The 16,928-nt window shown below is 40.0% G+C and overlaps 2 protein-coding genes across 7 annotated transcripts in view; both read right to left on the bottom strand.

Annotated features, from left to right (window-relative positions):
• Nucleotides 1-16,928, bottom strand: part of LOC106056107 (dystroglycan 1-like) — a 154,573-nt gene that overhangs the window by 48,910 nt on the left and 88,735 nt on the right. For all 6 annotated transcript variants that reach the window (XM_056025691.1, XM_056025685.1, XM_056025686.1 and 3 more), the window contains one exon: nucleotides 4,907-5,200. In XM_056025691.1, the coding sequence (XP_055881666.1) occupies nucleotides 4,907-5,080 (174 nt within the window). In that variant the 5' untranslated portion in view covers nucleotides 5,081-5,200. The remainder of the gene's footprint in view (nucleotides 1-4,906; nucleotides 5,201-16,928) is intronic.
• On the bottom strand, nucleotides 13,960-15,093 carry LOC129925751 (serine-aspartate repeat-containing protein I-like). The gene has a single exon (XM_056026173.1). It carries the CDS (start codon nucleotides 15,091-15,093, stop codon nucleotides 13,960-13,962), a length of 1,134 nt encoding a protein of 377 aa, XP_055882148.1.

Consider the following 16,928-nt stretch of genomic DNA (forward strand, 5'->3'; position numbering starts at 1 on the left):
AATCACCTCAACAGCCTCGTAGCAGACGTGAGTGGGAACGGGGGGGGGGGGGGTCAGACACCATAAATAAAAGCGAGGGCGTCTGCAAATGTTCAGACAACAGGGATCAGTGGTCATTGCAATAGGACTCAAGACACAACTTATGTTTGCTTCTGGTTTGATGTTTCATCTCCAGGGCGCCAATAGTTGTTGGGATTTCCTCATATGAAATGGTGTAAGAATGTAAAAGGATACTGTTTGTGAATCTAATAAGTATGAATAGTCACCGTAAACTAGTCAGAGTCTTTCTTGTAAATGTCTTTGAGGTTACAATAAAGCTAGTCAGAGGATACCTTGTAACAGTCACTGTAAAATTAGTCATAGCATAAATTGCAAAATGTCTATGCAAGCATTGTAAAGCTATTCACAGGATATCTTGTAAATGTCTTTGCAACCACTGTAAAGCTATTCACAGGATACCTTGCAAAATGTCTTTGCAACCATTGTAAAGCTATTCACAGGATACCTTGTAAATGTCTTTGCAACCACTGTAAAGCTATTCACAGGATACCTTGCAAAATGTCTTTGCAACCATTGTAAAGCTATTCACAGGATACCTTGTAAATGTCTTTGCAACCATTGTAAAGCTATTCACAGGATACCTTGTAAATGTCTTTTCAACCATTGTAAAGCTATTCACAGGATACCTTGTAAATGTCTTTGCAATCATTGTAAAGCTATTCACATGATACCTTGTAAATGTCTTTGCAACCATTGTAAAGCTATTCACAGGATACCTTGTAAATGTCTTTGCAATCATTGTAAAGCTATTCACAGAATACCTTGTAAATGTCTTTGCAACCACTGTAAAGCTATTCACATGATACCTTGTAAATGTTATCGCAGCTACGGTTAAGCAAGTCAGGGGACACCTAGTAAATATCTTTGTAGTCATTGTCTGTAAGCTCTGTAGATAATGTCAATTCATCAAATCTAGAGAGCTCAACGCATATACAACACATTACTTTGGTCAAACCTTCCGAAACAGAAATCAATCTGATGCTTTTCAAAAACATTAAGAAATCAACGAGCTTATTCGGTTTCAACTCACTTTAATTGTACTAGCTGGTGGCCCGTCACAAACACAATCATCAAAATTTCACGAATTCTTCTCTTCTTATGCATTATTCTGCATCTCGTTGTACTATATATACTGATCTTATATATTGATAAGGTAACTTCTAGACGAGGCCCGAACTCTACTGGAAACGTCTGCCAATGTCAGCCTGACCTAGAGATCTAAACGGCCTATAAACTGAAGTGCATCATAAAAATAGTATCATTTGACACAGTGAACATCAGGGCCTCGATTACGCTGCCGTCAACCGGCAATCAGATCACGGTCACACTGACCAGTCGTGGGATCTCACCTGCTGATGGACACATAAAAAAAAAACAGGTCCAGTTTTATAAACAGAGTGATGAAAAGGGGGGTACCCAGAGTTGGCAGAGAGTTCCCAATTGTAAACAACCAACATGCTTTCCGAAGTAGTCACAGCTGATTTCAATCCACCTTCTGTTGAGTGGATCTGAAACTTGTTGTGTCTTGAAGAATTAAGGCAAAACTATTGTCGCAGTTGGGCCGAACACTTTCAATCATTCAACACAGGACGCCACCATCTTAGGCAGGAAGCCCGTGTTCACAACAAAAGACGCATAACTCACAAAGACTAAGGGCTATAACTTACATATCAAGTATTAACAAAACTTTCATAAAACTCGACCACATTCTAACATACAAACTCATGATACTATATACAGTTGACAAATTAGTTAATTAATTAGTGTTCATTAATCAATTTTTAATACAGGAAAATGAAAATAAATTTGGCAGCATTGAAATATATGGCAGTAATTGCAGTTATTTATATATTTATTTAGACTTTTTTTTTTAAATTTCATTGTGCATTAACGTTTATGTAAGAAACATTCCTTATTACTGATTTTGTTATGGATAAATATTTCTAATTGGGATGGCTGCCTGGTCGTGTGGTTTGCGCGCTGGACTGTCTTTTGGATTTATCGATGGTCCCGGGTTCAAACCTTGCCCGCTCCCATCCCCCGTCGTCCTGCGGGAGGTTTGGACTAGGAAGTAAACTATCTTCAACTCTGAAGGAACATCCGAAATATGTAAAACATTTTAAAACATATCGTAAAAGTTAATTTCCTTTTCAGACCTTGACATCTATAGGACAGAAGCTATTAAGGTCATCTTTTTATGTGGCCAATGGTTAACAAGCAAGATTTCGTGTGGCCAGCACAACGACAACCCGACTTTACTTTCTCCAACTAAAATCAGGTACCCAGGATGGCTGCCTGGTCGTGCGGTTTGCGCGCTGGACTGTCGTTCGGATTTATCGACGGTCGAGGGTTCAAACCCTGCCCGCTCCCACCCCCCGTCGTCCTGCGGGAGGTTTGGACTAGGAAGTAAACTATCTTCAACTCTGAAGGAACATCCGAAACATGTAAAACAAACATTTGTACCCATTGCAGCTGGATCTACTCAGGGGCGCTATGGAAATCCCGAAGTTCAAAATGTCAGTCTTCACCGAGATTCAACCCCAGGATCGGAAGCCAAGCGCTTAACCACTCAGCCATCGCGCCCCTCTACCTTTACATAAGTTTTTTTTTTTTAAAGTTTTATATATATATATATATACAATTTGCTTGTATAATAATTTTTTTTAAAGAATTATCTGGCATTAGACAGACACACTATATGGGACCAATTTAAGAGCATATAGGGGAATGTATCATTCATCGGTTATTTCCTTGTTTACGTGGCTATTCCCGGACAAGGATAACTACCGTTGTACATTGCGCACAACCGCGGGGGTTTTTGTTGGGGGACATTGGGAAAAGAGGATCTGAGTTTCTCAAGCCCCGCCCTTATCACGTAGTTTTGTGATGGCGACCACGCTTACCAAAATACTTAGGTATACCCAGGGGCGGACTGAGTGTCAAAATCGGCCCGGGCATTTCCATACACTCGGTCCCATAAATTACCTATCATGTGATGGGCATCCAAATATAGGCCTACCTGTCCTCAAAATCATTATGTTAAGTTGGAGTGTCGATAATTGTGAGCTCCGTATTTGAAAAAGGGCCTTATGCTGCTTTTTAATAGCCCAGGGTGAAGCCCACTACTAGTAGCGCTGTCTACGGATGTAGGCTATTACGTTATCTCGGAAAGTTTACTAGAACAAATTAGTATTACACTGTAGAGTGATTTCTTTTAAATACGATACTCAGATGTCCGCTTTTTTAAAAGAGAATATTATAAAACCTTTATCAATTTAATACTTAGTGGCATCCATGCGGACCTTTCGGTGGCCCAACCGGCCCATTTGGGTACCGGCCCACCGGGCATTTGCCCAAAAGCCCATATAGCCAGTCCGCCCCTGGGTATACCTTGAGATTCTTAAAGGGTCGAACAACAGGCTCAATAAGACGTCACGTGCTGATGCTCGTCACAAACAACGGAAGTTGTTTTCTTATATTGTTGGTCTGGAAATCACTGAAATTGTGTAGAGCAAAAAATAGCTCAAGAAAGTCCAACGCAACTAAAAATAAACACAGTTCTCATGCTGCGCAGAATCTGGATATTTTTTAGATCTAGTTGTTCGTTCATTATGCTTTAATCATAAACTGGAAAAAGGAAATAACTTCATGTAACTTGAAAACATGTAAATCTATTGTTGTCGGATTTCCGAATTCTGAAAAGTTGCATCATCTTCAATCTAAGAGATGAAACAAAACTACACTGCTGTATAATAAAGTACACAAAATTTTCGTTTCATAAAACTCTTTTATTGGCCAGTCTATATTTATTTATGTCTATGGCTTTAATTCAATTCTTTCGATGTGGATTTATCATTCCATCATTTCTCTCGTACCTTTATAATCTGAAGTACTGGGTGTAATTATTCATTATTAATCGTTATACGATTTGTTTTCCTCGTACCTTTATAATCTGAAGTACTGGGTGTAATTATTCATTATTAATCGTTATACGATTTGTTTTCCTCGTACCTTTATAATCTGAAGTACTGGGTGTAATTATTCATTATTAATCGTTATACGATTTGTTATGGCATGATTAGGAATTAGTTATTTGTTTCATAGAAAGGAAATGTTATTACTTAGAGACAATGTCGCGACTATTGAAAACAAGAAGAGGATTTTAGGGAAAAAAAAGCGAAATCCAAACAAAATGGTTATAAAGGATTTAGAGTGACTTCGTTTTTATGGACGAAGAGATTTAGCTTGACGACATTCCACGGCGCCAGGCATTCCTGGGCCGTCCCCTCTTCCTCTTTCCTTTGGGGGTTCCAGGTAAGGGCTTGCCTTGTTATGTTGGATGCGGGCTTGAGAAGGGTGTGACCCATGGCTGCCTGGTCGTGCGGTTTGCACGCTGGACTGTCGTTCAGATTTATCGATGGTCCTGGGTTCAAATCCTGCCCGCTCCCATCCCCCGTCGTCCTGCGGGAGGTTTGGACTAGGAATTAATTATCTTCAACTCTGAAGGAACATCCGAAACATGTCAAACATTTTACAAACATTTTTACAAACCATCCAAACATGGCGCCGCGATTTCGAAGCAGATGCCAAGCAGATGGGCAAGAAGTGGGGACAGTTGGAGAGACTCGCCAAGAACCGAGATGCCTGGAGGAAGCTGGACGGTGGCCTATGCCCCAGAAAGGAACTACAGGCAGAGATGATGAGATGATGAATTCGAGTCCCCGATGCATAATTGAATCTTGTGCCACTATAGTTATAATTCTAAATACACAAAATGTAATAATCACACCAGTGGCTACGGACAGACAAAAATAAAGAAATGCATAAGAATAAAAGATCTACGTACCGCTACACTCACACTTGGACTGCCGTACACTGGATGGGTTCCTAGGTTTAAGCTGAACACTCGCCCCACGGGGGCCAACATATCTGGAAGGTCCAGGTCGTCCGCTACCTGGGCCCTGGCCAGGCTCCGGAGAATGAAGACTACGGACGATAGAAGAACTGACCAACAGAGCATGGCGGTCAGTGGTCAGGCGTTGGGTTGTCGTGAGACGGTCTAGTGGGTGTGTTTACACTGGTCAGTGCAGCCTGGCGACCATACCTCCTGCAGTGTCCACTACATGTCCAGAGGCAGACCCTGATGAGGAAATAAACATGCGAATTAAAAAATAAATAAATAATAAAGCTTATACGAAGTGTAATGGACCTCATTCACCAATCGTAAACAAACAACATTTAGCACGTGGTGCTCTATCTCTTCTATATAATTTACGATCTAATGTTTAATTCATGATGGTTGTCAGGTGACAGTTTTTTTCGTTGTTTTATCAATAAGATCACGTGACTAAATGTTGTTTGTTTACGATTGGTCAATGAGGTCCATTGTATCAATTGGTGTGTGTTTACACTGGTCAGTGCAGCCTGGCGACCATACCTCCTGCAGTGTCCACTACATGTCCAGAGACAGACCCTGATGAGGAAAGAAACATGCGAATAATAAAAAAAAAAAAAAAAAATATAAAGCTTATACGAAGTGTAATTGTATCGCTTGGTTTGGGTCAGCCATGTCATTAAATTGGTAATAGATCTAGACCAACAACAATAAAACTATTTTTACCAAATGTTTTTTGTTAAGCGCTACTTCATGCTTTTAGCGTTCTCGATGCGCTGCCCATAGTCAACACACAAAACAAACTTGAAGGAGACGTAATCAATAAGTCGAATTAATTATGCAAAGAGATTCACGAATCATACAGAGTCATCGAAGTCACCCTATTACGTATTGCCGCTGCTATAAATAGACCCATCTTGGGGAGTTTTCCTAAACAGTGGAAACAGAGTGATCTCCTCTTTCTTTAGTTTTTGATTGGATACCGTTTACATCCTTTGAGCAGTAAAGGAAAAAAAAAACACACACAAGAGAAAGTATAATGAAGAAATATTGGGGGGGGGGGGGGCGATACAAACCAACTAAATTTGTTTGTAAAATGTTTTGTTTTACATGTTTCGGATGTTCCTTCAGAGTTGAAGATAGTTTACTTCCTAGTCCAAACCTCCCGCAGGACGACGGGGGATGGGAGCGGGCAGGGTTTGAAACCCGGGACCATCGATAAATTCAAACGACAGTCCAGCGTGCAAACCGCACGACCAGGCAGCCATTTGAGTTAGTTGAGAAGTAATAGACCTCATTCACCAATAGTAAACAAACAACACTGAGCCACGTGATTCTCTATCTCTTCTTTACAAATTACGATCTAATTTTTATCAACAATGGTCATCACGTGTCAGCTTTTCCCCCATTGTCTTATCAATATTATCACGTGACCGTTCGTTTTGGTGAGTGAGGTCCGTTGGCAATCCTTTTTGGTCTACATCTTGAGAATAAATTTGTATTTTGAATAATTCTACACTTTTATTGAAAACCTGTTAATACATGGGAATAAGATTTATTTTTTTTCTGTAAAGAAAGATTTTAAGATTTTATTTGAATTTGTGGATCAAGTTTATTCAAAAGTCTACATGGTAGAGTGGATTGTCTGGTGCTACAAAGAGTGTTCGAGATGAACCATAGTCGTTCTACGACTGAAAGAGGCCAATACAATAATAATCTTAAAAAAAAAAGCATTTCCTAAAAGCTCACATATCTTTAATATTATTTATTATATTCCTAAGTGTACCTGCAGGGGATAAGATTCCGAAGTATGGCATTTCTACGGCCTAGTTCCTAATGTTTATTGGTTTTACTGTTGTCTGTAAGTTTTAACTATGGTGAGTGTGTTTCGTTTAGATTCCATTGTTACTCTCTATTGTTTGTAAGCTCACATGTGTTTCCTTTAGAGATTCCGAAGTATGGCATTTCTGCGGCCTAGTTCCTAATGTTTATTGGTTTTACTGTTGTCTGTAAGTTTTAACCATCGTGAGTGTGTTTCGTTATAGATTCCATTGTTACTCTCTATTGTCTGTAAGTTTTAACTATCGTGAGTGTGTTTCGTTTAGATTACATTGTTACTCTCTATTGTCTGTAAGCTTTAGCTATCGTGTGTGTGTTTCGTTTAGATTCCATTGTTACTCTCTATTGTCTGTAAGTTTTAACTATCGTGAGTGTGTTTCGTTTAGATTCCATTGTTACTCTCTATTGTCTGTAGGTTTTAACTATCGTGTGTGTGTTTCGTTTAGATTCCATTGTTACTCTCTATTGTCTGTAAGTTTTAACTATCGTGAGTGTGTTTCGTTTAGATTACATTGTTACTCTCTATTGTCTGTAAGCTTTAGCTATCGTGTGTGTGTTTCGTTTAGATTCCATTGTTACTCTCTATTGTCTGTAAGTTTTAACTATCGTGAGTGTGTTTCGTTTAGATTCCATTGTTACTCTCTATTGTCTGTAGGTTTTAACTATCGTGTGTGTGTTTCGTTTAGATTCCATTGTTACTCTCTATTGTCTGTAAGTTTTAACTATCGTGAGTGTGTTTCGTTTAGATTCCATTGTTACTCTCTATTGTCTGTAGGTTTTAACTATCGTGTGTGTGTTTCGTTTAGATTCCATTGTTACTCTCTATTGTCTGTAAGTTTTAACTATCGTGTGTGTGTTTCGTTTAGATTCCATTGTTACTCTCTATTGTCTGTAAGTTTTAACTATCGTGTGTGTGTTTCGTTTAGATTCCATTGTTACTCTCTATTGTCTGTAAGTTTTAACTATCGTGTGTGTGTTTCGTTTAGATTCCATTGTTACTCTCTATTGTCTGTAAGTTTAAACTATCGTGTGTGTGTTTCGTTTAGATTCCATTGTTACTCTCTATTGTCTGTAAGTTTTAACTATCGTGTGTGTGTTTCGTTTAGATTCCATTGTTACTCTCTATTGTCTGTAAGTTTAAACTATCGTGAGTGTGTTTCGTTTAGATTCCATTGTTACTCTCTATTGTCTGTAAGCTCACATGTGTTTCCTTTAGAGTTCATGTTATTTTACCTTCCAGGCGATGGCAGCCAACAAGACTCCCTCCCATTCTTAGTTAACTCTTTCTCTCCTAATGGACCTCATTTAGTCACGTGATCTTATTGATAAAACAACGGAAAAAAAAATTGAATGAGGTCCATTAACGAAACCATCGTTGATTTGACACCATTAAATTAAATTAATTTTTGGTTTTATAAACTTTCATTTTTGTTATATATATATATAAAAAGAGCATGCTTTCTTATTTAATTCTATGCCAAAAGTTAATGTTTTCTGATTACAAACACAAATGTTATTGATTATATCAGCAAAAAAGGGCAGCAAAGATTACGTTTACTAAGAAAACTGTCCTCGTTTAATGTTAGCGAAAAGGCCTTGGCTAAGTTTTATCACGCTCACATCTGCAATATTTTAAGTTTCAATATCATTGCATGGTATGGCAATCTTAGCATTAATAATAAAAACAAACTTTATAGAATCCTAAATGCTGCTGGTAAAATCATTGGCAAAAAACAAACCCCATTTGGACAGTTCTTTGAGACAAACATCTATAAAAAAGCTAACAAGATCCTCGAAATAAAGAATCACCCTTTGTGTCAGGCTTGTATGATTTTACCATCACAAAAGAGATACAAGACACCGATAGCAAAGACAAACAGACACAAACACTCTTTTGTTCCCCTGGCAATCAAATCATTAAATAAGAACAATCTGGTATAAACTTTTGTCACATGTAAATTATGAGTGCGTCTGGTGTGAATGTACACTTTGGTTTCTTATAGTTATAATGTTTTTTGTTTGGTGTAATGCACAAATTGTAAGACAAATTTCCATACGGACAATAAAGATTATAAATAAATATTAGAATGTACAAATGTGAAAAATGAACAATTCAGTCAGAAGATGGAAAAATAATTACGGTTAAAGAGTTAAAGAGTAGAGTTAAAGCTGTGAGATTAACAAAGCGATACTGGTAAACAAATGGACCGAGACGAAGTTATATAATAGGCCAGACAGTAGACTGAGACGCGGCAACGAGTTCTCAGTCACAGGTCTGCTATCAAACTGACTCTGACGATTGGTCTCGGACAGGGGCGGACTGGGTGTCATAATAGGCCCGGGCATTTCTATATAATCTGGCCTACAAGTTCTATATCCTATGATGGGCATCCATTTCTAGGTCAATTTTTGTCCTCAAAATCATTATGTTAATATTGATGTGAATGTATACAGTGAACTCTATATCTTTACAAGAAACATAGGCCGTATGTTTCTTTTTCATCGCTTAAAGTGTGGGCCCTTAAAGGATGAAGCCTACTAGTAGCACTGTCTACGAATGAAAGCTAATACATTAATTCGGAAAATTTGTTAAATTAAAATAGTGTTACACTGTAGAGTATGTGAAAGATGTTTTTTTTTAAACAGAGGGCCTTTAATATTAGAGAAAATTATAAAACCTCTAAAAATTTGATGTGCCAAAGTGGCACCAATGTGGCCATTTCGGTGGCCCAACCATTTTGGTACCGGCCCACCGGGCATTTGCCCAAATGCCCATATAGCCAGTCCGCCCCTGGTCTCGGATGGATACTCTTGAATGTACACAAATGTGTTGTTGTTGTTTTTTTTTGGCCTTGTACTAAGGTGTTGGGGGCACAGAGGTCAAAACTTTATGACATAATTACACATGCAGAGACGGAAGTGACCACCGGCTTGACATTTGGACATTAGCCAACGTGAGACAATTAATGTCAGCCGTCAGACACGACCAGCGGACATAGAAACTGGGTTGATTTATGCTAACAATCGCTTGTAAATTTATTTTTTTCAAAGCCTTTTATGATTCAGACAAAAATAATCGTCATTTAAAAAAAAAAATCCAACATCTGTACGAATGACTGACTGTTACAAACCATGTTTGATTAGTAATGGTAGGGCTAAATTTAGTCATATTCTACGTCAAGTATTGATAGGTTGACCATGGCTATCGCGAAGGGTTGATCTTGTCTTATATAATACAGACGTTAATTAAAGGTGATTACGTCCTACGAGTCATGTATCTAGTCATGCATATTAACCAATGACTTAAATTCTGCTAAGTCATTGGTTTTCCTGGCTAGCTCAGGCAACCCATTCCATGCTCTAATAGCACTAGGGAAGAAGGAGTATTTGTACAAATTTGTTCTAGCATATGGGACGAGGAATGTGCCTTTATCTTTGTGTCTTTCAGAGTATTTTATTAAATTTTGTTTTTGTATTTGAAGATTATGGTTCAGTGTTTTATGTATAGTTGTCCTAGCAAATGGAACAAGGAATCTTATCTAACCGTGGTAAACAGGTCCACGTGAATGGTAGTAGGGGGGAGATAGGGTGAGTAATCGACCTCATTCACCAATCGTAAACACACAACATTTAGCCACGTGACAATATTGATAAAACAATGAAAATTACGTATCACGTGACAGCCTTTATGGATTGCGTCATTTGTATAGAAGATATAGAGAACCACGTGGCAAAATGTTGTTTGTTTACGATTGGTGAGTGAGGTCCGTTGTAAGTTAGTTGGAGACTGGAGATCGAGAGAATTAACTATTTGTATAAAGGGCTGTGTGAGAGTTAGTCGTGAGTTGTTGGACTTGAAAGTGAGAGAGTGTGCTTTGATCTTGCTAGAGTTAGATAGTTTTTTTCCTATTATTATTATTATTATAGCTTTTATATAGCGCTACTTTCATGCTTATAGCATGCTCAGAGCGCTTTGGTCCAATCTCATTTGTGGACCAGTGGGGTGGGGGGGGGGGAGTGGGTATCTAGGAGTTGGTTTTCCGTGCTGCCTATCGAAGACATGCAGTTTCATTTTGTTGTTGTGTAATTAACTGTTTGGGTTTGATCTGAGGATTCACATGAATTACCAGTAAATATGCTCTATAGTTAAATAAAACTGTTTATCAACTATACGCATGAGTTACGACTCCTTGTAGATTGCGCTAACTCTCCAGTGATAGATGTTCCTGTCGTCAAAAAGACTGAACTAGGGCTTGGGGGTTCCACGCCAGCGATCAACCCCCTAGACAATGACCTTCACACCCAACCAGGCAACCCGCATCTAGAGGTGGTTTGCGACACTGACATCCGCAGACAACACACATATATCTAATTCATAAACAAACTCACAGCGCATAAACACACACACACACAGACCTCCACTGCCGATTGGTTCCGACGTCGCAGTTCAGTGTTGCGGCCAGCTATGACGATTAGTCTCGCTCGAACCGTAGCCTAAGTTACGAGAGGTCAAGAAATTCACGGCCTAACGCCCTAGTTGAAATAGTAAAGCAGTAAATTAAAAATAAACCAAACTCGCGATATGGCGCACCGAACAAACATTGTGTTGTATGTTATATTCTTATTTAATATAATGCAAACGTTACTTCAAAAAAAGAAGATGATTACGTCCTACGCTTCATGCATTTAGTCATGCATATAAACAAAATACCTAAATTCTTCTAAATCACTGGTTTTCCTGGCTAGCTCAGGCAACCCATTCCATGCTCTAACATTTGTACAAATTTGTCCTAGCATATGGAACGAGGAATGTGCCTTTATATTTGTGTCTTTCTGAGTATTTTATTAGATTTTGATTTTGTATTTGCAGATTATGGTTCAGTGTTTTATGTATGATTGCTACTTTACTTTTAAGTCTTCAGTCCTGAAGGTTTTCTAAATTTAGTGATTTTGCTAATGGTGTTACTCTAGTCAAATGTGAATATTCGTTTGTTATGAATCGCACTGCTCTATTTTGTGTCTGTTCCTGTTTCTTAATGTTTTCTAGAGTTGAGGGGTCCCAAACAGAGGATGCATGAGAGCGAACTACTCGCTACGTTGGGTTGGACACTTATCTTATATTGGGGATGATCGCATGCCAAAGGAGGAGCTTAAAGGATAATGGCGCAACAGAGGTGCTCCTTCCCGAAAACGCTGTAAAGATCCACCCATTTTGAGCTCCCTGTCATAGAGGAAAGCAGCTGGAAGCAGTTGGCTTTCTGAAAGAAGCAGCTGGAGAGATCTCACAAAGGACGCGGGACACAGATTTGAGGCTCAAAGAAAAGCCCTTGCCGAAGACAAGCGTGGACGCTCTAAGAGGAATTACATAGACCGCCTGCTGGCATAGACTTTGTCAGCATGAGTTGCAGCAAAAAAAGAAGGTCGAAAATTGGTCGACGAGGTCACGTGAAATGCTACACTCATCCTTAATCTTAGGAATCATTCTTAAAAAAAACAACAACATAACAACGAGTTTCCCTTCCAAATGGCGCAATCGTGCTTCTATGTAACACTATCCAGTTTCTTTTCAAAATCCTTCGAAATCACAAGCTTTTACAAATAAATAATAGAAAACAAAGGCAAAGAGAAGAACTGATTCTATTTGGATTTTCTTCCCCAGTGCTATATTTAGATATAAGGGGACACAATAAACATAAGAGGATTAACTCCTCAATCATATTACGTTACTTCCTAGCCCACCAGAAACAGAGCTGAAATAGATTTATTGTAGACATAAAGGTCACTCAAGGCCAGTAGGATTACCCAACACAACATAAGATACCAACATTTATTTTTGTATAGTTCGAAAATCCCCCCCCCCCCCCCCCAAAAAAAAAATAAATAAATAAATAAGAGAAGATATGGAGACGTAAGCTCGCTAAGTACTTCTCTCCCTTGAAAAAAAAAAAAGATAATGTAACAATATTATGGTATTTCTATTTGTCAGCCTCTACACTCAAACCCAAGCTAGAGGTGAAAAAAGAGAGTCTCCATTAGACTAAAATGTTTGGAAGATAATATTGGCACACGTTTTGAGTGCTGGAAACAAACTTGAAAGACTTGATAATTGCTCCCGTCACAGATTATCCAAGTATGCTAACAGAAATTTTGTTTCCCCCCTCCTCCACCCCCCATTCCAAATGTTTGATTATGTTACGCAAGAAATTTGTTGAGATGTATCTGTACACACATGAAATGATACAATTAGTTTGTTATAACTTAAGATCTTTCCATTTTTTACAAAGTTTAAATTACTTCACTCGGCCTGACTGCGTGGAATTGTGTACAGTTTATTTCTTTCTATTTTCGGATCGATCAAATTTAAAACTAAGCACAATTATTCGTCGTCGATGAAAACACATAAATCAATTTAAAAAAAAAAATTTAGCCAACTGGTTTTAATCAATAAGTGGTAACTCGCTTTGTTTTATATAAAAAAGGGGAGATAAAATTTGCAGTATTGAGATATATGAAAGCGACTGAACGGTGCTCTCCCTTCACTCAATATAAACTTTTTTGTTTAGAGTCTGTTTCATATGCCGTCTGCCTTACAGCTTGATAAAAAATACGGCCCTACCATGCAACATTTATTTGGTATATGTCTTTTTTAATAAATCAAATCGGCGGACCACGCGCTGACCTAGACCCCCCCCCCCCCGCATTGCCCGACAAAGACCAAAAAAAAAAAAATCAGATACAAGAATCTCCATTATGTCTTTGTATCTATGTCAGCCAATCAGAACTGGTGTTTCTACTAGCCAATGAAATCGTCTTTTTCAGTTTCACTAAAGATCTGAGCAGCATTGTAATTTTTTTTTTTATTTCTTCAATGTCAATTGCGTGAATGTCATTTCCAATGTGTTCAGTGACATCACTCGAGAACTAGTTAGGAGAAGGAGAGAGGAAGGGCTGTTACGACAGACTTCTTAAAAACTAACACAAAAAAATAGACACACTTGCGATGACACACACACTGACACACACACACAACTCTTGGTTGGGTTGAGTCCAACTCGAGCAACCTTCCTTCTAGAACTTTCTGGGTGTGTCAATTACAGCTGGAGAGTTGTCTGCCCATCAATGTCATGTCTATTTCTTCTTTCACTTCTGTCTCGTCCCTACATCCATCACTCTATCTGACCGACGAGGGAATCACTCCACACTTGCAGGCGGGAAATACAATTACAGTTTTTCTCCCTTAAATGAACACTTGTGTAACTTTCCTGTTCCTCACAGTCAGCCTCACAGTCAGCCTCGCGGTCAGCCTCACAGTCAGCCTCACAGTCAGCCTCACGGTCAGCCTCACAGTCAGCCTCACAGTCAGCCTCACGGTCAGCCTCACAGTCAGCCTCGCGGTCAGCCTCACAGTCAGCCTCGCGGTCAGCCTCACAGTCAGCCTCACAGTCAGCCTCACGGTCAGCCTCACAGTCAGCCTCGCGGTCAGCCTCACAGTCAGTCTCACAGTCAGCCTCGCAGTCAGCCTCACAGTCAGCCTCACAGTCAGCCTCACAGTCAGCCTCGCGGTCAGCCTCACAGTCAGCCTCACAGTCAGCCTCACAGTCAGCCTCGCGGTCAGCCTCACGGTCAGCCTCACAGTCAGCCTCGCGGTCAGCCTCACAGTCAGCCTCACAGTCAGCCTCACAGTCAGCCTCGCGGTCAGCCTCACAGTCAGCCTCGCGGTCAGCCTCACAGTCAGCCTCACAGTCAGCCTCACAGTCAGCCTCGCGGTCAGCCTCACGGTCAGCCTCAAAGTCAGCCTCGCAGTCAGCCTCACAGTCAGCCTCAAAGTCAGCCTCACGGTCAGCCTCACAGTCAGCCTCAAAGTCAGCCTCGCGGTCAGCCTCACAGTCAGCCTCACAGTCAGCCTCACAGTCAGCCTCGCGGTCAGCCTCACGGTCAGCCTCACAGTCAGCCTCGCGGTCAGCCTCACAGTCAGCCTCACAGTCAGCCTCACAGTCAGCCTCGCGGTCAGCCTCACAGTCAGCCTCGCGGTCAGCCTCACAGTCAGCCTCACAGTCAGCCTCACAGTCAGCCTCGCGGTCAGCCTCACGGTCAGCCTCAAAGTCAGCCTCGCAGTCAGCCTCACAGTCAGCCTCAAAGTCAGCCTCACGGTCAGCCTCACAGTCAGCCTCAAAGTCAGCCTCGCGGTCAGCCTCACAGTCAGCCTCGCGGTCAGCCTCACAGTCAGCCTCGCGGTCAGCCTCACAGTCAGCCTCAAAGTAGCTTGAATGAGAACCACTGGGGAAAAGGGGGGGTGTCATTGCGCCATCAAGCCATGCGATTATCTCAAGATGGACATGTGCACGTCATTATGGTCATTTTGGTGAATAAAATATTAATGTCAATCTAGCATAAATAAGTACCAGGCATCTCCATAGGGAGAGGGGCGTGGGGTGCTGAGTGGTCAAGCGTTTGACTTCCAAACCGGGAGGTGTCGGGTTCGAATCACCGTGAAGACTCGCATTTTTTAATTTCGGGATTTTTACGAAACCCATGAGACCAAGAAGCTCTAATGGATATCTAACTTTAGTTGGAGAAAGTAAAGGCGGTGCTGGTCACGTGACAACCTCGCAAACCGTCGGCCAAGCAAAAAGATGACCTTTACAGCTTCTGCATCAAGCACTGCATGAAAGGGGCACCTTTAGCCTGTTTTTTATTTTTAAAGTATATTTTATTTATATAGTCTAGGATATTCCCACAGTAGGCCTATAGTTATCTAATATATAAAGTAAGATGTATGTATGTATCTCTTTCATAGCAATTAAAACCGTTTGACTATTGTTGATCCAACTTTACATGAACGCTCTTAGATAATAGTGCGTAGCGGTAACCTTAGGATATGTTAAATTGCCCCAAAATTTAGTTTTAGGTCAACGGTGCATCTTCACATAGATTTTAACGATTAAAATAGCATAAATGCCATTTATAATATAACATAACAACAAAAAAAAAAACCACCCGATTCTTGAAGACAACCTGCACCCATTAAACCACTGTTACATCAGATCTGAACGAAGTGGTCGTCTCCTTTCCATTAGAACTAAAACAGAAAGATTTAAAAACTCCTTTATCCCACTTTTGGTCAGAGTGTTACAAGATCATCTGTCGTCATTGAGAAGTACATAGTACATTCATAAAGCGCTGGTTGTGAGTGTGTATGTGTTTCGTATGTGAATGTTTATGTGTTTCGTGTGTGGGTGTGTATGTGTTTCGTGTGTGAATGTTTATGTGTTTCGTGTGTGGGTGTGTATGTGTTTCGTGTGTGAATGTTTATGTGTTTCGTGTGTGGGTGTGTATGTGTTTCGTGTGTGAGTGTGTATGTGTTTCGTGTGTGAGTGTGTATGTGTTTCGTGTGTGAGTGTGTATGTGTTTTGTGTGTAAATGATGTTCGTCTTCGCATCTATATAGTTGTTTTTTTTTTACGCTAATTACGCTAAGGTGATCAACAGTGATCGAACTGAATTTCCATATGATTGGACCAATAAAAGTTATGATATCTTATCTTATCTTATCTAAAAACATAACAAGTCGAGTTATCTAATGTTATAGTCGTGTATTGAGTTCGTGTATCTACATGAACTCAAATGAATGTCTTGTGCAACCAAGTAATTCTTCGCAATGTTATCTTTAAAGTAAATTAAAATATTCTTTTTATTATTTCTCAAGACCAAAAATATATAGGTCAGAGGATTTTGTCGGACACCACACGTTTTGTGATCAAGGCCGTCTGCAGTCCTGAAGGTCACGATTAGATCCACTTGTTTGATCAGACGACAAACACCTCAGCTCCACCCCCTCAGCCGATGATTACAAGTTTACGGCCCTGAGACACGCCAATTGAGGAGGTTGACGTCTGTCCAGTTCACAGCAGTTGGATTCTAAAACAAATTATTCTACCCTCCTGTCAGTGGTTATCAGTGGTGTAGGCCTACCTGATAGTGGGAGTCGAATAGAGTGTACCAGATAGTGAGAGTCGAATAGACTGTACCAGATAGTGAGAGTCGAATAGACTGTACCTGATAGTGGGAGTCGAATAGACTGTACCAGATAGTGAGAGTCGAATAGACTGTACCAGATAGTGGGAGTCGAATAGACT

The sequence above is a fragment of the Biomphalaria glabrata genome, chromosome 4, assembly GCF_947242115.1.
Source record: "Biomphalaria glabrata chromosome 4, xgBioGlab47.1, whole genome shotgun sequence".
Classification (NCBI taxonomy): Eukaryota; Metazoa; Mollusca; class Gastropoda; family Planorbidae; genus Biomphalaria; species Biomphalaria glabrata.

What these genes read in the sequence shown, in the direction of transcription:
- LOC129925751 (XM_056026173.1), bottom strand. Translation starts at nt 15,093, where the DNA reads ATGACACCCCCCCTTTTCCCCAGTGGTTCTCATTCAAGCTACTTTGAG.